A 24805-nucleotide genomic window follows, 5' to 3' on the forward strand; every position below is an offset into this window, starting at 1 on the left:
CTGTTTCTGAACTGTGGGAAGATGGTTTGGAGCTAAGCTGTTTTTTATTTAATGTGTGAGATTGAAATGTCCCCTTTTCTTCCCTCCTAGAGAACCCTGGCTTTCTCTAACTGGCTCTTCCATAATCACCAAGTGTTTTATTATGTAAAATCTGTAGCATCATAAATACTTATGAGGAGGATTTACATTTTGGAGACTTAGGAAGAAATCAGTCCCCTGGGGTCCTGAGCCCTCACGAGCAAGGGGAGGGGGGTGGAGCTGGCAGCCTGGGTACAGCTGGTGATCCTCTCCGAGAATGTCACACACAGTCCCGGGACTGGAGCTCTCACCTCAGACAGCCCCTGTCCCAGAGCAGAGCCACCAACCCCAGGCTGCGCTTGTCTAGACTTTCCCTCACGCCCCCACGGTGTCCCCAGCCCCTGGGCCACCGTCCAGGTGGAAGGAGCAGAGAGTAAGGCAGCATGCCCCTGTTAGTGGATGTGGGGTGGGCTTGCACAGGGCACATTTCATAAAGCTTCGCTAGCATTGAAAACAGCCCTGGGCAAGATCCCTGAAGGCTTGGAGCCCCTGCAGGGATGCTCCTGCTGAGAACGGGTCCTGCAGCTGACAATTAGGAGGAGACCTGTGCAGGTGAGGGGCAGGATACGGATGGGAGAGGAGACCTGTGCAGGTGAGGGGCAGGATACGGATGGGAGAGGAGACCTGTGCAGGTGAGGGGCAGGATACGTACGGGAGAGGAGACCTGTGCAGGTGAGGGGCAGGATACGGATGGGAGAGGAGACCTGTGCAGGTGAGGGGCAGGATACGTACGGGAGAGGAGACCTGTGCAGGTGAGGGGCAGGATACGGATGGGAGAGGAGACCTGTGCAGGTGAGGGGCAGGATGCGTATGGGAGAGGAGACCTGTGCAGGTGAGGGGCAGGATACGGATGGGAGAGGAGACCTGTGCAGGTGAGGGGCAGGATGCGTACGGGAGAGGAGACCTGTGCAGGTGAGGGGCAGGATGCGTATGGGAGAGGAGACCTGTGCAGGTGAGGGGCAGGATGCGTACGGGAGAGGAGACCTGCGCAGGTGAGGGGCAGGATGCGTACGGGAGAGGAGACCTGCGCAGGTGAGGGGCAGGATGCGTATGGGAGAGGAGACCTGTGCAGGTGAGGGGCAGGATGCGTACGGGAGAGGAGACCTGTGCAGGTGAGGGGCAGGATACGGATGGGAGAGGAGACCTGTGCAGGTGAGGGGCAGGATGCGTATGGGAGAGGAGACCTGTGCAGGTGAGGGGCAGGATGCGTACGGGAGAGGAGACCTGTGCAGGTGAGGGGCAGGATACGTACGGGAGAGGAGACCTGTGCAGGTGAGGGGCAGGATACGGATGGGAGAGGAGACCTGTGCAGGTGAGGGGCAGGATGCGTATGGGAGAGGAGACCTGTGCAGGTGAGGGGCAGGATACGGATGGGAGAGGAGACCTGTGCAGGTGAGGGGCAGGATGCGTATGGGAGAGGAGACCTGTGCAGGTGAGGGGCAGGATGCGTATGGGAGAGGAGACCTGTGCAGGTGAGGGGCAGGATGCGTACGGGAGAGGAGACCTGTGCAGGTGAGGGGCAGGATACGTACGGGAGAGGAGACCTGTGCAGGTGAGGGGCAGGATACGGATGGGAGAGGAGACCTGTGCAGGTGAGGGGCAGGATACGGATGGGAGAGGAGACCTGTGCAGGTGAGGGGCAGGATACGGATGGGAGAGGAGACCTGTGCAGGTGAGGGGCAGGATACGGATGGGAGAGGAGACCTGTGCAGGTGAGGGGCAGGATGCGTACGGGAGAGGAGACCTGCGCAGGTGAGGGGCAGGATGCGTACGGGAGAGGAGACCTGCGCAGGTGAGGGGCAGGATACGGATGGGAGAGGAGACCTGTGCAGGTGAGGGGCAGGATGCGTACGGGAGAGGAGACCTGTGCAGGTGAGGGGCAGGATACGGATGGGAGAGGAGACCTGTGCAGGTGAGGGGCAGGATACGGATGGGAGAGGAGACCTGTGCAGGTGAGGGGCAGGATGCGTATGGGAGAGGAGACCTGTGCAGGTGAGGGGCAGGATACGGATGGGAGAGGAGACCTGTGCAGGTGAGGGGCAGGATGCGTATGGGAGAGGAGACCTGTGCAGGTGAGGGGCAGGATGCGTATGGGAGAGGAGACCTGTGCAGGTGAGGGGCAGGATGCGTACGGGAGAGGAGACCTGTGCAGGTGAGGGGCAGGATACGGATGGGAGAGGAGACCTGTGCAGGTGAGGGGCAGGATGCGTATGGGAGAGGAGACCTGTGCAGGTGAGGGGCAGGATACGTACGGGAGAGGAGACCTGTGCAGGTGAGGGGCAGGATACGGATGGGAGAGGAGACCTGTGCAGGTGAGGGGCAGGATACGGATGGGAGAGGAGACCTGTGCAGGTGAGGGGCAGGATGCGTACGGGAGAGGAGACCTGCGCAGGTGAGGGGCAGGATGCGTACGGGAGAGGAGACCTGCGCAGGTGAGGGGCAGGATACGGATGGGAGAGGAGACCTGTGCAGGTGAGGGGCAGGATGCGTACGGGAGAGGAGACCTGTGCAGGTGAGGGGCAGGATACGTACGGGAGAGGAGACCTGTGCAGGTGAGGGGCAGGATGCGTATGGGAGAGGAGACCTGTGCAGGTGAGGGGCAGGATACGTACGGGAGAGGAGACCTGTGCAGGTGAGGGGCAGGATGCGTACGGGAGAGGAGACCTGTGCAGGTGAGGGGCAGGATACGGATGGGAGAGGAGACCTGTGCAGGTGAGGGGCAGGATGCGTACGGGAGAGGAGACCTGTGCAGGTGAGGGGCAGGATGCGTACGGGAGAGGAGACCTGTGCAGGTGAGGGGCAGGATACGGATGGGAGAGGAGACCTGTGCAGGTGAGGGGCAGGATGCGTACGGGAGAGTTGGCAGCTGCGTTGCTTTTGTTATGCATTTAGTGTTCACCTCCTCACCTCCCAGTCTGCACCGCCCCTGCCGTGGGGGTGCCTGGGTAAGAAGTCCCCCAGTTCTCTCCAAAGCCGCTGTTTCTTTCAAGCAATTATCTACCTTGATGTAAAGACACAGGAAAGTTTCCGAGATGCCCGCAGTGTTCCTGGGGTGGACGTTTTCTGTGTTGCTTCTGTGAGGAGGTGGTGAGAGGCTGAGGCCATTCCCAAGGCCGGCTGAGGTCGCTGCTGATGTTTCCAGCTGTCTCCCTGCCACACTGAGGGGTCAAGAAGCAGGGACTGAAAGGGAGCTTGAGGCCCAGCATGCACTGCTAGGCTCCTTGCTGGTCAATCTGTGGGTCCAGGAGGTGTTTACAAGTGCCTGCCAGGCCCTGTGCCAGCCCCATGGGTGAGAACAAGGCAGGGTCCTGTCCCTGTGGGGCTTCCCACTTCTGCTGTGCCTGCTTCTTGCCTCAAGGAACTGCTCAACTTTGGGGCTTTTGTCCTCAGTCTCTCTCTCCACTTGAATTTTTTCAGATTTAGAAGCATAAACTGGAAGAGGCACGAATGTTATCTTGTCCCGTCTCTTCTTTTTCAGGATGAGGAGACTGAGGCCCCGCGAGGTTGAATGTTTGCCTTGGGTCACACTGTGAACTGGTGGCAGAGTTGGCAGGGCTCCCGTCTCTGGACTCAGGCTCTGTGCCCCTGTGGCTCTTATCTCTGAGTGTGCAGGGAAGCTCCTGCTGCTGGGATAAGGCGGGGACATCGTGCGACAGGGGCTGCATGTGTAGCGTCGCCCCAAGCGTCAGGAGTAAGGCCTGACTCCCAGTCTTCAGGGTACCTGGTGTGCATTTAAAATGGACGCTCTGGGTCCTCTGGAGTCCAGGTACTCACCCGATTGCCCACCAACTCCCGCCCAGGTGGAGGGCCCTGCAGACGCTAGGAAGATGTGTCTTAATGTGGAGTTTCTCAGAAACAGACCTCAGAACAAGGATTCAAGTGCAGGTAGTTCATTTGGGAGACCATGGTAGGAGAAAGGCGGAGACCAGGAAGGCGTGGCAGTCAATAAATGGTGCCTTGTCAAGCCAGCTCCCACGGTGGGTGACCGAGCTTGACCTGCCCCAGAGTGCTGCCAGCCAGTGTGGAGCATGCACTCGAGGCGGGAGGGAGCGGGGGTGGGGGATTTATCCACCCACTTTCCCATCTTTGGTTGAAGGCAGCTCTCGGGAGGTGTTACCTAGACAGCATATTAAAAAGCAGAGACATTACTTTGCCAACAAAGGTCCGTCTAGTCAAAGATGTGGTTTTTCCAGTGGTCATGTATGGATGTCAGAGTTGGACCATAAAGAAAGCTGAGCACCGAAGATTTGATGCTTTTGAACTGTGGTGTTGGAGAAGACTCTTGAGAGTCCCTTGGTCAGCAAGGAGATCAAACCAGTCCATTCTAAAGGAAAGCAGTCCTGAATATTCATTGGAAGGACTGATGCTGAATCTGAAACTCTAGTACTTTGGCCACCTGATGCGAAGAACTGACTCACGGGAAAAGGCCCTGATGCTGGGAAAGATTGAAGGCAGGAGAAGGGGACGACAGAGGATGAGGTGGTTGGATTTCATTACCCACTCGATGGACCTGAGTTTGAGCAAGCTCAGAGGTTTGGTGATGGACAAGGAAGCCTGGTGTGCTGCAGTCTACGGGGTCGCAAAGAGTCAGACACAACTGAACTGAACTGAATTACCTGTCACTTGCAGCCTGCTTCCTGGTGAGAGGAGAGGGCAGATAGGCAGGGCACCCACAGAACAGAGGTGGAGTTCCAACCATGTTGCTCCCCAGCTACATGTGCCTCTTTGTGTTTTTTGGCACTCTTTTTTTTTTTAGATTTATTTATGGCTGTGCTGGGTCTTCGTTGCTGCTCAGGCTTTTCTCTAGTTGCAGTGAGTAGGGGCTGTTCTGTCATTGTGGCGCGCCGGCTTCCCATTGCGGTGGCTTCTCTCATTGCAGAGCACGGGCTCAATAGTTGTGGTGTAGGGGCTTAGTTACTGTGTGGCATGTGGTATCTTCCCAAACCAGGGATTGAACCCATGTCTCCTGTGTTGGCAGGCAGATTCTTTATCCCTGAGCCACCAGGGAAGCCCAGTTGGTACTCTTGGTGACAAATGGAAGAGACACAAAAAGGATTTTCTCATTCTTTCCCTGGAAAATTAAAGTCAGGCCTGCCTACATTGCTGGATCTAGGAGAGTACCAATGTCCTCATCCACCAACCTTGGGCTCTGTGTGTGTCTACTTGGCTTCAGCTCAAATGTGGCCTCTCTACATGCAGCTGGCCAGATAGTGACCAGCAGCCCCCAACACAGTCTTGGCAGACAGTCAGCTTCTCCACCTTTGAATCCCAGGGTTCGCTGACTGGCCCTGCCTTGGTCACATGCTAACACCTAACCCAATCCAGTGGCTGGAAGTATGGAACACTGATCACCCCAGACTGGCCTGTGTGCGCTCATTTGTAGATGGGTTGGTGTAGACACCATGAGCGGCCACCTCTGCAGGACAACTTGGCATGGAAGGATTGCTTCTGGTGGGAGGGACACCGGGACAAATTCTGTCTACTCTCTGTTCCACCCTGAGGATCAAGTCTTGACTCTTATCCAGGGGACAGGGCCCTCCTCGGAGGGGTCCCTGTATCTGTTCGGCATCCTCTGCTCCCAGTGTCACCTGCAGCCAGAGTTCACTTCAATTCCCTGAATGTGCCACACTGTGTCTCACAAGATACACGCACTCCCATCCAGACATACCTTATACTCAAGCTTAGGGATCGCCTCCAAAGAGCCTGTGAGAAGCCCAGGATGGGTCTTGTGCCCCTCAGAAGTGCCCAGGAAGCCCCATGGCCCTGCCGATGGAACACTTTTTGCTGGAACCAAATGCCCGTCCCTCATCTGCCCTGTGTCCTGGGCATCCAGCCCAGGGTTGGACACACTGTGGTTGGCCTGTGTGTTTGTGGAATGAACACACCAGAGCGAATGGGTCTCAGCAGAGAGCCAGGGGCTGGGGCTCAGCAGACCTGGGTCTCATCCCAGCTCCTCACACCACGACCTTGAACTCTCCCTTCACTTCCTCGGGCGTCCTTCTGCCCCTGACCCAGCGGAGGCGGCACCTGGTCTGCCTTCAGCCGAGGATTGGAAGGAAGCTCAGATTAGCCTTGGCGCCACAAAAGCACTTTGAAAAAATCCTTTCTTGCTTTTTGTGCTCATCATTTCACACCTATTTACATATGTACAGATCTTTCTTACCTTTCGTGTCTTTATTTTTATCCAAAAGAAATTTGTGTATAACTAATCTGGCTTTTCGCTCAGCCCCCTCCCAACTGGTTAGCGGGAAAATTAACTAAACATCCAATCTGGTTTAAAGCTTAGTGTAATCTGATGATTTAAACAGTCTCTTCAGATGATGTTCTCTCCCTGGAATAAAAATGCAGTTTCTCAGCGATCCCAGCTTCCCTGCTTCTCCCTGCAGGGTGGTGTCTGGGCAGGTTGGGGGCTGGGAGGAGTGTACAGCTTAGATGCAGAGGGAGCTGGCTCTTGCTTGGCCTCAGCTGCTTCCCACAACAGCTGAGACCATCGCAGGAGCCTCCTTCTGTCCTCACCTCCTGTTCCAGACCACCCATAGTTGCTTCATGTCAGGTGAGGCAGTAAAGTGACATTCTGAAAGTGCCGATGGGAGCGGACCTCCTGGGTTCAGAGCTGAGTGACCTTGAGCAAGTAGCCTCTCTGACCTCAGTTTTCTTATCTGTGTCTGTGGAATAGGTAAAAATACCTATTTTGTAGAACTGGTGTAAGAATTCAACACATTAGCATTTAGAAAACACTCAGAAGAGTACCTGGCATGAATGAAGTACTGTCTGCCATGATGATGATGACAGCGACGATCTTCTTCCCTTCTCTCTCCTCCCTCTGCCGCTGCTAAGTTTTGGGGGAAGGAAGCCAGTGAATGGTGGTTCTGTTTAAATACTAGACAAAGCCAGTGGGAGGAGTAGGGAGTCTTGCCTCGAGAGCTCTCATCTCCTGTCCTTGAGCATCACAGCAAGATGAAAAGAAGCAGCATCCAAGAGCATGTGCCCTGAGCTGACACTGCCTCCTTTCTGTGTGTACACCTCTCCAGAGACCCTCACCGTGCCTTCAGGTAGATTGATCTTCTTTCTGTTTTACGGATGCAGAGGCTGAATCCAGTGTGATAGAGTCACTTATCCAAGGCCACACAGCCTGTGAGCCAGGAAGGCAGGATTCAGACCCAGGCCTCCTGAGTGCAGAGTGCACAGTCTCAGCCACTGAGCACGTCTGCTTCCTTAAGAACAGTCACTAACCCCCACCCGGCTTGGGAGGCCTGGGGGCGGGGTGTCTCTAACCCCTTCTGGTATCCTTGCCTCAGGGTTCCGATCCGTGTCCGCGTGCTAGCCTCGCTGACGGTCATGCTGGCCATCTTCATGGTGATGACCGTGCTGGTGAAGGTGGACACCTCTTCCTGGACCCCCAGCTTCTTCACCATTACCATCGTCTGCATGGTGATCCTCAGCGGCACCTCCACCATCTTCAATAGCAGCGTCTTCGGCATGACTGGCTCCTTCCCCATGAGGAATTCCCAGGCTCTGATATCAGGTGAGAACTAGGGTCCAGACAGCTGGCCAGGTTGGTCTACCTGGGGATCATTTGAAGGAACCAGAGGTGAGCATGTGGTAGCCCTTCCAGAAAAAGAAATGAGTGTTAGGTGTGTTTACATGATCTGTTATTACAGAACAAAGCACCCCCAAGCTCAGTGACTTAGAACAGTAAGAATAATTTCTTTGGCAGGGGCAGCCATATGGTATCAGCCAGGATAGCTTGCCTGGGGCTGGAGGATCCACTCCCAAGGTGGCACACTCACACCTGGCCGGCATGTTGATGCTGGCTGTTAGCTGGAAGCTCAGGTGGGGTTGGGGCTGGGGCCAGGGTTCCTCTCCACATGGACCTACCCACGGCCACTTGAGTTTCCCCAGGGCATGGCATCTGGGTTGCAAGTGCAAGCATCCCAGGAGACCCAGGCAGAAGCACTATGTCCTTTTATGACTTAGCCATAAAGACATTTAGGGGCACTTCCACTATAACCATAAGTCTACCTGGATTTGAGGAGAGAAAGCACAGACCCACACACCTCAGCGGATGAGTGTGAAAGTTATGCTGTAGAAGGGCAGTTGTGAGGGGAGCCATAGTTGCTGCTACTTTTGGAAAATATAGTCTGCCGCCCAGTGGGTTTCCTGAACCAGCGTTCCTTTCTCTCCTTCCCTCCTCTCCCCCTTTCCCTTCTGTCCTCTTTCCTTCTTGTTTCTTTCCCTTTCCCTTATCCTTTCCCCTTTTTTCTCTCCTTTCCTCCCTTCATTTGTCTTTTTTTCCGCTCTAATTTTGCAGAAGACTTACTGTGCACCAAGGATTCACGGATGGACGAGACTCAGCCTCCCGGGAGCTGATAGCCTAGTAATAAACTCCTCTGTTTCCCTGAACTTTGGCATTTCCTGGGGGGTGCTGATGTGTTTTGGGCCAACTCCTTTAACTGAGTGTTGATGCTAACCTGAGCCTGTTGCCTAGAGCTTAGCAGTTCTGTTCTCTCACCCAGATGTCTTGACAAGATAAAAAGGAGCTGGGTCAGAATCAGTGCTTTTCCAGGAGGCCACCATCCCTTAAGGCAAGACTAGGAGCTCAGCAGCTCTGCTCAGTGTCCCTGCATGTCTCTTGTGTGAAGGAGTACTGTAAACATTTGAGAAGAATTTCGCAAAGAGCCTTCTCTGTGCCCATCCCTTGATACTGCCGAGTAGCTTGTGATGACAAATACCTCGACAAGTGTGTGACTCCACCCAGTTCCCACACCAGGGCCAGACCTCACGATTGATCCGCATCTTTCCTCCTGAACTTCTGAATCCTTCTCAACAGAGCACTGGAGACACTTACTGTCAACAGACCAGAGCTCAAATGTGAGAGCTCAGATGTGTTCGCCATTTTTGATATAAGATTGGGCTTCTGGCTATGTCCTCAGAGATGCTCTCGGGCCCAAAATAAAATAAAAATGGGCCCATTGCTGAGTTTCCTGAGTACAATTAATGCACCCCTTGTAGTGCTTCAGGTAGGGCCTGCCTAGGCTGAGGGAAATGATCATTGAACTTTTTATTTAATCCCTTATGTCACACCGGTTTCTTGTCCCCTCGTCTGCCTCCATCCTGCTAGAGGATGTGTTTTTCAATATAACAGCCTTGCTGGGTATCTCTCCAGGAACCAGTGACAAAACACACCAATTTGTTGGCAAGAGGCCTTTCAGGTTCATCTGACCACCTGCAGATCTTCCAGAGAAGGAGGCTTTCCTGTGCATTTTGAAGGAAGCCCATTTTTGAAAAAGTGGAGTAATCTGGTAGTCACACTTCGGCGTCATTACCCTGGGCTCTGAGCCCTGTCATCACTGTGTGCAGCCCCAAGTGCGCACCCTTCACCCGGGAGGATTTGGGGTGTCCAGGTCTCCCAGAGGCCGCAGCACCACTCTCCAGCCTCCGTTGTCTTCCGTCCAGAGGAGTCCATCTATGAATTCTCTGTGTGTTGGCCTCTGAGGAACAGTTCATTTGTTTTGTACTGATGATTTTTTTAAGCTCCTCATTTGCATGTATTTCCATAACTGATGAGATAAAAGTGGGGAGTCAAGAAGGATGAGCTCCCAGAGGCCTGGTTTGTTGTTGATGATAATATTGTAAATTCTCTGCAAGTTGGGAAGAGAGAGAGGAAAATCAATAGGCTGTGATGTTAAAATCTCTTCCTCGGGGCAGCCGGGGAATGTCTTACCAAGTTTAACTCCGGTTCTTACAAAACACCCAGGTGGGGATTACAGCTTCTCAGAAGTTGGCACCCTCTTGGCAAAAGGTTTACCCTGTTGTTGCTGCTTTGATGTAGGAAGGACAGAAATAGCCAAACACCTATTTGGGGATCAGAGAGGATTTATATGGCATTTCTCAGCACCAGACACTGTCCTGCTTTACATGTAATGATCCTTTTAATCTTTGTAACTGCCCTAAGAGGTGAGTTTTAACATTCCCATTTTATAGATGAGAAAATGGAGACATAGAGAGGTTAAGTGATTTGCTGAAGGTCACACAGCTAGAAGTGGTAGAGCCAAGATTGGACTGAGATGTTTTTAGAGTCTGTGCTCTTAATCACTATGCTAACTTTCATTTCTTTACCCCTCCCTCAAGTTCCAACCTCTGGCCCCACCCAGGCTAGTAGAGATCATAGAGAAGGTTGGGAGAAAAGGGTCATGGGGTCTTCCCTGCAGAGCCACAGAGGTGCTGGGCTGTGTGTGGGTGAGGCAGTGGGTGGTCATCATGGTGGATGACGGCCTGACCATCTCCCTCCCACCACTGCTCCACGCAGCAATGGGCAGAAGGGTGGTTGGTATCTGGTCAGACCTGCCAAGTAATGACAAAGCAGCTGGCGCCCACTTGGACCAGTTGGCCATTTGCAGTGGCCTTCTTGCCTCCTTGAGAATCAGTGTTGTGATCCTCTAAGGCCAGCAAACCCATCCACGCAGCCAGGCAATCCTGTATTCACAGGCCCTTTCTGTGTTAACCCTGTTGGACATGTCCGTTTGTTCAATGTTTTTTTCCCATTCGTTGATTCCATCCCACTGTAGTCTCAAGGGAGAGATAGGGTAAGTATGAGCCCCATCTTCCTGGCAAATCAACAGGCGGAGAGGAGTAATGATCTGCTCACATGTGACCATGTATAAGCTCTGACTCACGGCCACCCACGGCTGTGACTGCTTAACAGAGAAACAAGATGCTTGCCCCGCCTCCCAGAAGTGACTGTGTGATTGTGGCGAAGAAGGGGACTGGCATTTGTAGAAAGCCTGCTTTGTGCTGGGCCCTTTCTAAACATCATCTCACTCAGCCCTTAAAGCAGCTCTGCAAGGCGGGTGTCATTGTTCTCACTTTACAGATGAGCAGACTCTGGTCCCAAGAAGCCATGTGAGCCCCCAGGTCACAGCGAGTAAGTGGTAGAGTCAAGTGTCAGATGCGCATCTGTTTGACTCCTGGACCCATGGGTCCCCTGGGCTAGGATGTGCTTCCTCTGTGACACAGCACAGGAAGGTGTGGTGCCACATGGTCACCTGGGCCGCCTGTCAAAGCCCTTGGCAGCATAGCACATGCCAGGTGGTGGGGGTTGCACACATACGAGTTTGTGATAGCATCAAGTGTGAGTGTGTAGGAGCGTATGGCTGTGAGTGTGTGTAATAGGGTGTGAGTGTGTGTAATAGGGTATGAAGCTTGCGATAGCTTGTGATAGTGTATGTTTGTGAGTGTGTGTATGTGACAGTGTATATGTGGGTGAGTGTGCATGCGTGTTCATGCGTGTATGGTACACAGCTACTGTAGGGCACAGGGTGAGCTCTGTGGGCTCCTGGCTGGTTTTCCAACCCTTAAGGCCTCCCAGTCAGCCAGCCTCACTCGAGGCAGCGGGGAACCTGTGCACGGACAGGCCAGAACTTTTCCCCCAGGGTGATTCATGGGTGGTTGGGTCCAGGGCAGGAGAGGAGCTCTCTGACATGTCCCACCCCTGAATCTAAAGTTTCTGACCCCATCAGAAGGACAATAAAGAGAGAACGACGGTCGAGGGTCAAAGCTGAAACCAGGAAGCAAGTGAGACCTTGGAGGCCATTTGCCTTCTCAGGCAGCAGCCTCTTCAGGCCCACTGGAGAGGAGCTGGGCTAGGGACACCTCTGTAGAGTCAGAAAGCTGCAGGGCCCTCCTTGTCTGCCAAGGCCTCAGGGTACTGTGAGAACTGAAGCATCTCTTTCACCAGGGAGAACGTTAAGCCAGAGCAGAGAGTGGGCAGGCTGGAGAGGCAGGGAGGATGCACCCGCCCTGACCTTCCCCGTGATGTCCCGCGCTCTCCACAGGAGGAGCCATGGGGGGCACCCTCAGCGCCGTGGCCTCACTGGTGGACCTGGCGGTGGCCAGTGACGTGACAGACAGCACCCTGGCCTTCTTCCTGACAGCGGACGTCTTCCTGGCGCTCTGCATCGGGCTCTACCTGCTGCTGCCACGGCTGGACTATGCCAGGTGAGGCCCACATGTGCTCTCTGGCAGTGAGTCAGGTTCTTCCAGGTTCGTTTCCTTATAAGCCGTTACAGAGCATTGAGTAGAGTTCCCTGTGCCCTACCGCAGATCTTTATTAGTTGTCTGTTTTGTATATGGTAGTGTGCACTTGTCAGTCTCACAGTTTACCCCTTCCCTCACCTTACCCTCAGGAACTGTCATTTTCTCCATATGTAACTCTATTTCAGTTGTGTAGGTGAGTCCATTGGTAGCCTTTTCGATTCCACATAATAAGCGATAGCATACGACACTGTGTGGCATCCTTCTACCTTTGTCCTGTCTTCCTGCACTCTTCTCTCCTCTAGGTAGAGCTCGTGTCTGTTTCCTGGTTTACTGGACATCTTCCCATTGAAGTGTGACCCCTCTGAAGGCAGAAATCACGTGGGATTTGTTCACTGCTGTATCCCATGCCTCAGGCTGAGCCAGGCTCACAGTGGTTGCTCAGTAAATTGGCTGGGCCCTTGGATGGAAGAAGTTGGCTTTGCATCACAACCCCAAGCAGCCGGAGTCTGCATGTTTTCTATCAGAGGGCAGGCAGCAAAAGTGGGACCTGAGGAAGGCTGGTGACCAACAGTAGCTCCTTGGGCTGAGCCCATCCGTTGTTCCTCTCTGCACTCAGGCCAGCCTGCTGGGGCCTCTCATTTAAAGCTCATATATCTACTCCTCCTTGGGGCAGGGCTGTGACTTACTGCAGTTATTCCTACTCTCACATGAGAAAAGCAGGCTCAAATAGGTTAAATTACTTGCCTGAGTCCTGCAGCCCTTTGGCCGCAGAATCAGGATTTGAGCCCAACTCCGAAACTGTGTTTAGTCCCTGTCTCTTGAGGCCCCTCTCTGCTCTGCAGGACCACTTTTCTTGCCTTAGTCTCTCTTGCTTTCTCTCTCTCCTTCCTCCTTTTTCTTTCTTGCTTCATACTTCTCTTTAAAAAAACAACCTATGGCTTTTTCTTGCTTTTTATTCTTTTCCATGCATTTTCACATCCATTGTCGTATTTGATATAGGAGTGGCAGGAGTTATTTTCCGCATATCACAGGTGATGAGATGGAGACAGAGAAGGCCAGGCGATTGGCCTGTGGTCCCACGGCACACAAGCCAGCAGAACTGGGGAGCACACAGGTCCTGGCTCTGCCGGATCCACAGGAACCTATTTGGTGTCGGGGCGCTGAGCTCAGAAGTTCATTTTTTTCACTCAGGCTCTATGACTGCCTAGCACAGTTGTTATCATATTTTCCCATGTTGCCAATGAGGAACTGAGGCTTTAGAGAATTAACCAACATCCCCAGGTTGCTCGCCTGGTGAGCTGTAGGCAGGGATTGGAACCTGGAGCTATTTCTGGGCTGCATTCTTTCCACTGCTTCGTGCTGCATCCCTGGCTTGTGACTGCAAGCTCCTTCCTCCCCACTCATTCCTCCTGTCCCTGTGAGACTCACCTGCTTTCATCAGAACCCCGACTCTGCCAGGGGCAGGTTGCTCCCCTCAGTTAGAGGATTGTTACAACTTCAGCTGGCCCAGTGGCCTCAGGATAAAAGGGGATGGAGTGATGACACCATGTACCAGAGGTGACTTCAGATCCATGAGTCTGCCCCTCCACTCTGACCCTTCAGGGTTGTCATAAAAAGTTACCCAGTAGTATTCCATGATGATGTCCCTGTGATTCCTGGGGTCTGACTGGCTTACTGTCCCCCAGCACCCCATATATTAATACTGCCTGGCACCTTGTTGGTGCTGATTAAGTTATTGGAGTCAGCGAACAGAAGGCAGGAGGCTCCCCGACTCCTTCTGCTGTTTCCTGTGTCCTGTTTCAGGGACCCTCACATGTGCTGTTTCCACTGGGGTGGCCAACCTTCTTTGTTTGCCTGGGACTGAAGGGGTCCCAAGGACCAGGGACTTTCAGTGCTAAAACCAGGACAGTTTTGGGCAAAACAGGACAGGTGGTCACCCTAGTTTTCAGTGGCACTTAAGCAAGCCAGAATGCCTTCCAGCTGAGCACAGAAGACAGCGTACCCAGGACTCTGCCAGCCTGTGAAGCTTCTATTTCTTTGCTGATTAACACTTCAGTCAAGACTTTTCGGTTTACAGAAACTCATCTGAGGATGGAGCTTTAGAGCAGTGCCCCAGGGCTGCTCAGACTAAATTTTACTTGAAAGGAGCCCTAGGTTGCTACAGGTTGCTGCATCCAGTGGGGCTGGGCCACACTGCCCCCTCACACTCAGGAGGAACTGAGCCTCACACAGTGTTGGAGTCTGCTGACCACCGCAGGGGCAGTTAGATCTGGAAAAACTTATGGGGAAGAGCTTTAACCAGAGGAACTTGGTGGGGAGCTTCCTCAGAGTCAACTAAGGCAAGGACTTGACACTGAGTAGAAAGGGAAGTAAGAATAGCCCTTTCCCTAAGTAGTGATTGGGAAACAAGACAGGGTTCAAGGCCAGAGTGCCCAGCTCAACATCACATGGAAAAGTGATTCTGGACAGGAACCCGCCCACTGATTTGCTTGTTGACAATATGTAGCCCTTAGGATAGGAGGGCTGGCAGGGATCTCAGAAGCTTATGGCTGCAGAACCCTTCATTTTATAGAGGGGGAGACTGAGGCCCCAAGAGGCCTCAGTCACAGACTTGGCCTGAGGTCACACAGGAAGGCAGAAGTAGGGCTGAAACCAGAACCCAGCTATCACCAACCTTCTGTTCTCCCCAGCCTCACCGAAGTCTTCTGTTTGAGATATGTTAATACATACTGGGGCTTCCCTGGTGACTCAGACAGTAGAGTATCCACCTGCAATGCAGGAGACCTGGGTTCAATCCCTAGGTTGGGAAGATCCCCTGGAGGAGGGCATGGCAACCCACTCCAGTATTCTTGCCTGGAAAATCCCCATGAACAGAGGAGCCGGGCCGCCTACAGTCCATGGGGTCACAAAGAGTTGGACACAAATGAGCAACTAAGCACTGCATAACACATGTTAATACAATCAGCCTATATCTCCTGGTTTTTAGGCACCCAAGGCCCAGAGATTGAGTTACTCAGGCAATGCAGCAATGCAAAGAGAACTTAGCCTTTTCTACTCTGGTCGGAGTAGAAGAAATTGAAAAAAAATGATCATGTTCAGTGTTGAGAATATGGGGAAAATAAACTTTTATAGGCTTATCAGTTCTTTCAACAATTTTGTTTTGAAGGGTTATTCTCTGCCTAGAGATTTAGCTGGGAACAGCCATACATGTCCTTGCCCCAGGGAACTGTCTTCATTTGAAGGAGACAGATGATAAACCAGTAAACCAACACAATGATTATAAATTGTGGTCAGTTTTTTCTAAAGAAACAGGTGCTCTCATGGAGATTGAAGGGTTAGGTTACGTTAGTTTGGATGGGTAGGTGGCACAAAGCGGAGATAAATTGGTTCTACCCATCCGGAGAGCAGGTTATCAATATCTATCAAAATTTTAAAGATTTTAAAGCAATTTAAAAAATTGGTTGTGATCCAGCAGTTCTTCTAGAAATCTGCTCTACTGAAATTCTATACAAAGATTTATGTATAGGGATATTCATTGTACTGTTATTTATAGTAGAGAAAACTAGAGCTAACCTAAATGTCCAGCACTAGGGGAGCAGTTAAATTGTATGTACATGCAGTGAAATGCTGAGTGGCAACACAGCATAGAGGCAGAGCCATGTGTCCCTGTGTGAGCGGATGGGCACAGGATACTGTCCTTTAGACAGTAGTGTGCATGCATTTATGTGTAATAGTTATGCACCTATTTAGGCAATTATATAATATATTATGTCATTTATACTATTGCAGAAAGTTTTACAATACGTAAAACTTTAGTCCCACTTTTGCTTAAGAAACTTCACCCTGTATTATTTGGGTTTGTTTCATCATGCATGTGTAACTTCTATAATTTAAGATTTTAAGCTATTTTATATTTGAAAAATAAATACTACTTCAGCTCTACCTCTCCCCACCCTATAACCAACCAAAAATAAATGAGTGAAGACTAGAGCCCAGGCTCACCGTGCAGTGTCAGTACTGGCCTCCTTTGTCTCTGCTCATGACACGACCAGCACCACAGAACAATGGACTGGAGCCCAGCCTTTCAGGCAGCACCAGGGCAGGAAGCTTGCGGACTCTGCAGGCCTCCCTCCAGCCACCCCACAGCACATGTGTCATCTGAGGGCATCCTGGGGCTTGGGCTCTACATGCTAGACCACCTTGTCCCTGGAAATCCCAAGTGACCCTTCTTTCTAGGCCCTCTGACCACCAGCTTCTCCCCTGCAGGTACTACATGAAACCTGTCTGGCCAACTGTGTTTTCTGGTGAAGAGCAGCTGCCCCAGGACTCCCCCAACCCCACTTCGGTGGCCCCAGGATCCAGCGACCCCCAGACGCCACCCCTTGGCCCCATCCTGAAGAAGACCACTGGCCTGGGCTTCTGCATCATCTATCTCTTCTTTATCACCAGCCTCATCTTCCCCGCCATCTGCACTAACGTTGAATCCCTCAGCAAGGGCTCGGGCTCACCGTGGAGCACCAAGTTCTTCGTCCCCCTCACCACCTTCCTCCTGTACAACTTTGCCGACTTGTGTGGCCGGCAGATCACAGCCTGGATCCAGGTGCCAGGGCCCAGAAGCAAGGTGCTCCCTGGGCTCGTGCTCCTCCGGACCTGCCTTGTCCCCCTCTTCATGTTCTGCAACTACCAGCCCAGCGTCCACCTGCACACGGTGGTCTTCCAGTCTGACGTGTACCCAGTGCTTTTCACCTCACTGCTGGGGCTCAGCAATGGCTACCTCAGCACTCTGGCTCTCATCTACGGGCCCAAGATCGTGCCCCGGGAGCTGGCCGAGGCCGCCGGGGTGGTGATGACCTTTTACATGTGCCTGGGCCTGGTGCTCGGCTCTGCCTGCTCTGCCCTGCTTGTGCACCTCATCTAGGAAGGGCGATGACCGGACTTCAGTGCTTCATGGTGCCTGGGAGCTTCAGCAAGGTGGGCAGGAAGTGCCAGAAGGGCCCAGGTGTCGAGCAGGAAGGGCTTGAGTTGGTCTCTGCAGAGCCCAGCACGCAGCCATGTCTGGTTGCTCCCAGGGAGCTGGGACCAGTGCCATTCCCAGGCCAGGCAGACATTCCAGACACTTCAGCAGACATCCTGAGACGTTTCAGGACCAAAGACACCTGAATAAGACACAGTTACCAGTTACACAGTCAGAAAACTCCTCACCAATGGGCATCTTCCGCCTGTCATTATTCCCTCTTGGAAACTGTGTTGCCAGTATTTGGCTCTTGAGTTGTTAGAGGGCGAGTGCCAAGACCGTCTCCAGTCACTTTGCCTTCTCCCAGCCTTGCTCCTTCCAGCTGATGGCAAGATGCGAGACTCCTTAGGCCTCCCACCCAGGGGAAGCCCCCCTGAGATGGCCAGTCCTCAGGCCTAAGACCCGAGCCTGTGCAGACCCTGCTTTCCACTAACCAGGTTGCAACCCCGGGAAGACAGGCCTTCCAGGAGCCCTTTGTTCCCTGGACGTGGGCTCCAGAGGGCCTCCCTGTGTACACGGGACCAAGCATGTCAGGCCTGGATTTCAAACAGGGATCCTTCAAGTGGTCTGTGGCCTGGGTCAGGACAGCATTTACATTCATGTTTACAAAATGTCAAGGCCATTGGTTCCAGGGCCTAATAAATACCTGGGTATTTAATGAAAGCCTTATTGATGGCTGTTTTAGGGTCTTGGCAGGAAAACAGCATACTCAAATTGAGTAATTTAAGAGTATTTGAAGAGTGGATATAGGAACCCTAAGGGGTTATGCATTATATCCCAGAATTAGTAAGGTGGTTCTATTCCAGACCTGAAGAGAGGGACATGTCCAACCTGCTGTAGCCCACAGGATGTATGTTCCCTCCCTGCCATCCCTCTACAGCCGAGAATCAGCGGAGAATGGAAAGTGGATTGGAGGGGCAGATGTCCAGAGGGAGCCACCAGCCCCTTCACTTGCATAAGTTGGTTTATCATGAGCATCAGTAGAGCTCTGAAGCTTTGTCAACAGAATTAGATGTTCCTTTGTCCTGGCTTGTTCTGAGTAGTTGTGTGTTTCAGAGCCGTCGTTTCCAAAGGCAGTGCTCATGTTCTGAGGCCCCCACATGCTCGTGATCCCCTGACATGAGTAATAATTTGTATTTTTTCAGGTTCCTTGAAGGCTCCCACAAGGCTGTTCCTTGGGGGAGCAGGCTGACGTGGGAATCGGAGAAAGGGACTAGATCAAGCAGTTCTTTCCCAAGAATTGTCCTGGAAACACAGAGCTTGCCCCCAAGAAGTGGCAACCCTGAGAGACATAAATCAAGGAGCCCCTGCTTTGAAGAGTGCCAGATCCGAGATGTCCTGCAGATAGCTGCAGGGAGCTGTCAGTAATCCACCCAATGGCAGCAGATTATGTTCCCCACCGACTCAGGCTAGTGCACACTCCTTTTCTTTCACCAGAGATTGAAAAGGACACCCTTGAAAGGTTTTCTGAAACCTGATGCTTGAAAAAAAATTTTTTTTTTATTTTAAAAATAAATTATCCCATCTCCCCTCCCCGTGCAGGAAGCTGAAGTCTCCCCCTTGGTTTTTTCACTGCCTTCAGTGCTGTTGATCATTTGGGGCATCTGTCTGGCAGGTGACTCATCTCAACCTCAGGTATCTTACAAATGGGCAGCATGTCTGTGTGAAGGTAAAGCAGCAGTCTCTGAGCTTGGAGGTGGGGGCCACCTGGAGCTAACAGCGGACGAGTGGGGGTCTCTCATGCGTTGTTGAAGAGGGGCAGCTTTCCTCTGGTAGTGAGATGATTTGAGATTAGCGTGAAGTGAGAGGGGGCGGAGGGTGGCCAGCCATGTCGGTGCAGCGCTGTGGGAACTGAGATGATGGATTCTTAGTGCCAGCGCCAGCGCCACTGCTAGAGGAAGGGCCGGCTGCTTGGCTGGTGGGAAGAGTATTCAGGCTTTTGCCCACTCTTCTTCATTGCTCACTGTAGTGGGCATTTTGCAAAGGATCGTTTCTTCTCAGGAAGGGAGGAAGGAAAATAAAAACACATCTCCAAGTAGAGGGGCAGACCGTGGAGTTGAGGCACCCGTGTCCCTGGGTTACTGTAACAGCTGCTCATGGGGCTTGGCTGCTCTGGGTCTCAAGTCTCATGTGACCCCAGGAGGCTTGTGGAACTAGCTCACATGTTCTGGGTGTGAACAAAACTTGTTAAAGAGAAGGATTTTTCAGTGAAAGAGGTGGAGAGGGATCCCCGAGACGTTGCCTTTGTCTAATAGTTCTCTCAATCCCAGGTGGCAGTTTTTAGTGCATGCCACTAGACATTGTGTATTTCCAGACATTGTCATTTTCCTCCTTTATTCAAAAAAGAAAGCTAGAGCAGCCAAACGACTGACTGTTAACTAGTGGGTGACCAGTTCCTGCACCCATGAGGACATGAGAAGGCTTGGATCAGGGGTGGATTTTATTTACAAGATCCTCATTCTGCTGTCTTCAGCCCAGTACTGCCAAGGAGATTCGGGGCCTTCTAATTAGCTTGGATGTGACATGGGGTGGGGTGGAGGGGTCACTGCAGGACCACATCTTCTGAGACTGTGGAATGCTTTAACAGAGAACACCAACTGCAAGAGAAGGCCAAAAGTCAGTTGGAAGAATATTTTATTCCACTGGAGGTTAAACTTAAATAAAAGATGTTCATCTTTTTTTATAAAACTGTATCACAGTTGATTTACAATGTTGTGTTAACTGCTGCTGTACAACAAAGTGATTCAGTTGTACATATATATTTTTATAATATTCTTTTCCATTTTGGTTTATCATAGACTATTTTTTAAAATTATTTATTTGTTTCTGGCCATGCCGGGTCTTTGTTGCTGTGCAGGGTTTTCTCTAGTTGCGGTGAGCAGGGGGCTACTCTAGCTGTAGTGCAAAGCTTCGCATCGCAGTGGCTTCTCCTCTCTGGAACCTGGGCTCTAGGGCACGGGGCTTCAGTAGTTTGGGCATGTAGGCTCAGTAGTTGTGGATCCCGGGCTCTAGAGCACAGGCTCGGTAGTTGTGGCCCATGGACTTGGTTTGTCCCCAGCTATCATAGGGTATTGAATATAGTTCTCTGTACTACACAGTAGGACTTTGTTGTTTACCCATCCTCATAAAAGCTTAGGTCTGCTAATCCCAACTTCCCACTCCGTTCCGTCTCCAACTGCTTCCCCCTTGGCAACCACAAATCTGTTCTCTCTGTCTGCGTTTCTGTTTCGCAGATAGGCTTCTTCGTGTCACATTCTAGGTTCCACATACCAGTAATATATTTCTCTTTCTCTTTCTGACTTAGCTCACTTTGATTATCTCTGCTTGCATTCATGTTGCTACAGATGGCATTATTTCCTTCTTTCTTCTGGCTGAGTAGTTCTCCATCATGTATGTGTGCCACATTCTCTTCATCCATTCATCTGTTGATGGACATTTAGGTTGTTTCCATATCCTGGCTGTTGTGCATAGTGCTGCTGTGAACATAAGGGTGTGTGTTTCTTTTCGGCTTACAGTTTTGTCTGGATGTATGCCCAGGAGTGGGATGCTGGATCGTATCGTAATTCTATTTTTAGTTTTCTGAGGAACTTCTATACTGTTTTCCACAGTGGCTGCACCAGCTTACAGCTACACCAGCAGTGTAGGCACATTCTCTCTTCTCCACACCCTCTCCAGCGTTTATTATTTGTAGACTGGTGTAAGGCGGTGCCTCACTGCAGGTTTCATTTCTCTATTAGGGATGTTGAGCATCTTTTCCTGTGCCTATGAAGCCCGTGCTCATCTTAATCCCAGTGTGTTCTGAGTGAAAGCATGCAGTTTCTACCTTACCAGCATCACTTCCTTGGTGGCAACTTGGTCAGCGCCAGCTATGCCTGGGGCTCAAGTCGACTGCTGCCCTCCACCTGTCAGCCAGGGTCAGCCCAGTTTCCAATCCAGCTTTGACCTTAGCAGGATCCACTATGAATTTCAGCCCACTGGCCAGTGGAGACAGGGACTAGCCACCTGGACCTCTCCTTGAAACTCAAAGGAAACCCAGGGTCTTGGTCAGCCTTTGCATCAGCTGCCCAGACTCCTGGATCGTTGCTACCTGTGCCACAGCTTTACCTACATTATTCCCCCATCTGTGGATGAAGACAGTGAGGCTCAGAGAGGTTAAGTAACTTACCCAAGATCACTCAGCTACTCACTGCCCAAGACAAGTAACCCAGTTCTTGCTTAAACTCAGAGGTCCTCACCCAGCCTGCCCTCATGCTTCCATGTTGAACCTCCACTTTCTCCTTGGATCTGTTGCCTCTCTTTCTTACTCTTAGATTACTGAAGTGTTGTTCTGAGTAGCTCTGTTGCCCAGAACCCTGGCCTAGTTGGTCTGACTAGTGCAGCTGACCAGAACCCCTGCTGGACTGATCACCTGTGGATCCAGACCCAAGGCCACATCAGGCTCACCACTCCGACCACGCCTTGTTGGGCATGGGCTTGGGCTGCTTCCAGGTCTGCTCTGTCCAGTCCATTTCAGTCCCCAGTCCCTGCCCTCCCGGTCCCACGTCCCCATCTCCCCCACACCAGCGCCAGCTGCTGAGGTCACCCCAGCATGGACCCAGGGTGGTAGGACACAGTGCAGCTGGGGGTCGGGAAGCTTGCGCCCAGCTCCCCCAGGCACTGGCTATGTGAGTCACAAAGCCACCCTGAGTCAGTTTCCTCAACTGTAAAGGGGGGTGACAAGTCCAGGAGTTGAGACTACCTGCTGTGCCAGTGAACCTCCAAGCACACCCGGTCATGCCCACTCCCCAGCCCAAACAAGCAGGGTGACTCAACGGGCACAACTCATACCCTCCGTTCCCACCCAGGATCTGGCCACACAGGAAGAGCAAAGGCAGCGTCGGCCTCAGAGGACGAATTCAACTTCGGCTGCTGCGGACTTGACCTCAGAGGAGAGCAATGAAGATGGTTGTACCCTCTACCCCATGAGACTCCAGCCAGCTGACCATTTGCACTCCACTGAGAGCAGTTCCTGCCCTCAACTACAAGTTAAAGGGTACCCAGGGTCTGCAGCTCGGGATGGAGGGGTGACTCGTAGGCTTCTGGTGCCCAGCAGATGCTGGAATCCTGGTTCTGCCACCTGCTCGCTGGGTCGCTTTGGCCTGGTCTTGCAGATACTTTCTCATATCTAAAGTGAGAAGCCTCAGGGCTGTTGGAAGGGTTAGATACGCCCCCGTATTGTAAGTCAGAGTACCTGGCATATAGCAGGTCCTCGGTGCATGTGTTTTCTGCTTGTTTTTTAGTGGTTCCTGGACAGTCTGTGGTGATGCCCAGTGCATTCCCTGTGGCGGGAACCCTGTGCCCAGTGCTCATCCCCCCCGTGTCTGGCCCCCAGGCTCAGCACTTATCTGCACCAGCACCTCTAATGCTGATGCCCACTCTTTGATGCCCAGACCCCTGCCTGGGTCATGCCTAACCTGGGGTGGGCAGGGTGCACCAAACAGAAAGCTGGAAATCCAAGACCCCAGACCAAGCTCTGCCCCTGACTCTAACTTCTGGCCAAGACACTTCACCTTGTTTCTAAATCTCAGCTAGAAAAAATGGACACTCCAACACTTATCCTGCCTTCATCATGGACATGTGGCCAGGTACCCAGATGCCCTTTAAAACCCGGTTTTGTCCAAAGTGGTTCCGAGGGTCTGCGCTCTGGGGCCAGCACTGTCTGGGTCTGAGCCCTCACAACTTCCTAGCTGTGTGACCACTGGCAAGTTCATCTGTCTCTATTCTCTCAACTGACCATGGGGCAACTGTAGTCCCGGCCTTGCTTCTGGTGGTACGCCGAATGGTAACTGGTAATGCATATAAAACATTTAGAACATTTAGGGTTGGCTCTGGTGTGTAATCAGTGCTAATTACCGCCTCCTAGAAGGTTGTGTCTTCAGACCTTTCCTGTTTACCTGACGCTAAACCATCAGGTAACCCATTGCCCTCATTTCTGTTCCTCACTGGATGCTGGGCGTGGCCCTGCATCCCAGTTCCTGGCCCCTCCCATGCCCCAAGGGCTGGCCACAGTTGGTGCCAACAGAGTCTGCTTGGAGGAGCTTCCCAGGAATGTGGCTTTATGGTGCTGCTCATCCAATGATGTTTTTAAAAAGGGAACGAGAAGAAGGGAAGGGAGGAAGGAAGAGAAAAGAGATGAGGGTGGGCTGGGAGTCTGGGGTCTGCTCTAGGATGCAGGCGGGTTTGTGAACGGGAGTGAGAGGGTGTCACTTAAGTCTGTCAAGTGCAGAGTTCTAGAAAGATTCCAGCTGTGTCCACTGGGTCTGTCTGGAAAGTACAGATGCTTTCCTTTCCTGTTCGCCTCACCCACCTGCTTCACCCGTCTACCTGTTGGTGGAGGCCGCTGGAAAGGCATTTCTGGCTCACTGGAACCACACTCTGCTTTGTTATCCCCAAGTGGGTTTTGGTGCCTTTAACCTTGGAAGAGCACTCACGGGTGAGGTGTTTCTCTGCTGGGTGGTGGATGTCAGAGACCGCGTTTCTAAGGAGCAGGCCCGGCTGCTGTAGCCTGGCGAGGGCGTGGTCTGCATCACAGTAAAGGAGGTGCTGATGAATGAACGCCTGCGACGGCCAGGCTGTGCCCGTACAAGCACCCTGCCAGGTAGGGCTCGCATCCCATTTCACAGAGGAGGGAACTGGCGCTCAGAGGGGTTAAGTGGGCAAGAGGCTGAATTGGAATACAGACCACGGCTGTAAGGCCCCGAAGCCTGTCTTATCTCCCGTCCATCCAGCTCTTTTAGAGGATTGTGTGTGTGTGTGTGTGTGTGTGTGTGTTAGTCACTCAATCCTGTCTAATTCTTTGGGACTCCATGGACTGTAGTCCACCAAGCTCCTCTGTCTATGGGATTCTCCAGGCAAGAATACTGGAATTTGTTGCCATGCCCGCCTCCAGGGGATCTTCCCAACCCAGGGATCGAACCCAGGTCTCCCATGTTGCAGGCAGATTATTTACCATCTGAGCCACCAGGGAAGCCCTAGAGGATTGAGGGGGTACTGTCAATTTAAATGGTTTGCAGATCTGAGGAGCCCCAGGCCACATGCTCGGTAAGTGGGATGAGGCTCCAGGAGGCTGGATTAACCTGTCCAGTGTGAGTGACAGCAGTCACCCAGTCTGCCCTCAGTGCCTCTGTAGGGTTTGGTGTGGAGGTCACTGGTCTTCAGTAACCAAGGCTACAGTCTTTATGGGAACTTGAAACACAAGCTCACCAAAGGCAAGACTTACAGAGATGTGACAGAGGCAGGAGTGTCACTGTATGGACCTTACATGTCAGACGCCTTGCATGTATCTGCTCCAGGGCCCACCTTTCCAGGCAAGGAACAGGTAAAGTATGATGTTCTGGGATGACCACACCACATGAGCTACCCTGCAGATTCTTCCAGACTGAGTCCTGGAGCCCCAGGGAGATCGAGGAGCCTCAGTCCTGCTCTTCTGGAAACAGCCATGTGTCCCCAGTGCACCTCCCACACAGTTCACTCTGGACAGAAGACATGGGACCTTTTCCCCAGCAGTCTCACCCGACAGCCTCCATCTCTGCCGCTCTGGCCCCAGTCCTGCTCCCTGGGGCTCAATGAGGGCATAATGTCTAACACCCCTGAACTTCTAAGTCCTTCTTACTTCCTTCTAAGACTCTTACACAGGTC

At 52.3% G+C, this 24805-nt stretch overlaps 1 protein-coding gene across 1 annotated transcript in view; it reads left to right on the forward strand.

Annotated features, from left to right (window-relative positions):
* The window catches only part of SLC29A3 (solute carrier family 29 member 3), a 62383-nt gene extending 40417 nt beyond the window's left edge, over positions 1–21966 (forward strand). The window contains exons 5-7 of the mRNA XM_055425521.2: positions 7377–7603; positions 11913–12075; positions 16381–21966. Of these exons, the coding sequence (XP_055281496.2) occupies positions 7377–7603; positions 11913–12075; positions 16381–17032 (1042 nt within the window). The 3' untranslated portion in view covers positions 17033–21966. The remainder of the gene's footprint in view (positions 1–7376; positions 7604–11912; positions 12076–16380) is intronic.
* The last annotated feature ends 2839 nt before the right edge of the window (positions 21967–24805 follow it).

Source organism: Moschus berezovskii, chromosome 12, assembly GCF_049115385.1.
Source record: "Moschus berezovskii isolate FMDL1 chromosome 12, NW_MosBer_1.0, whole genome shotgun sequence".
Classification (NCBI taxonomy): Eukaryota; Metazoa; Chordata; class Mammalia; order Artiodactyla; family Moschidae; genus Moschus; species Moschus berezovskii.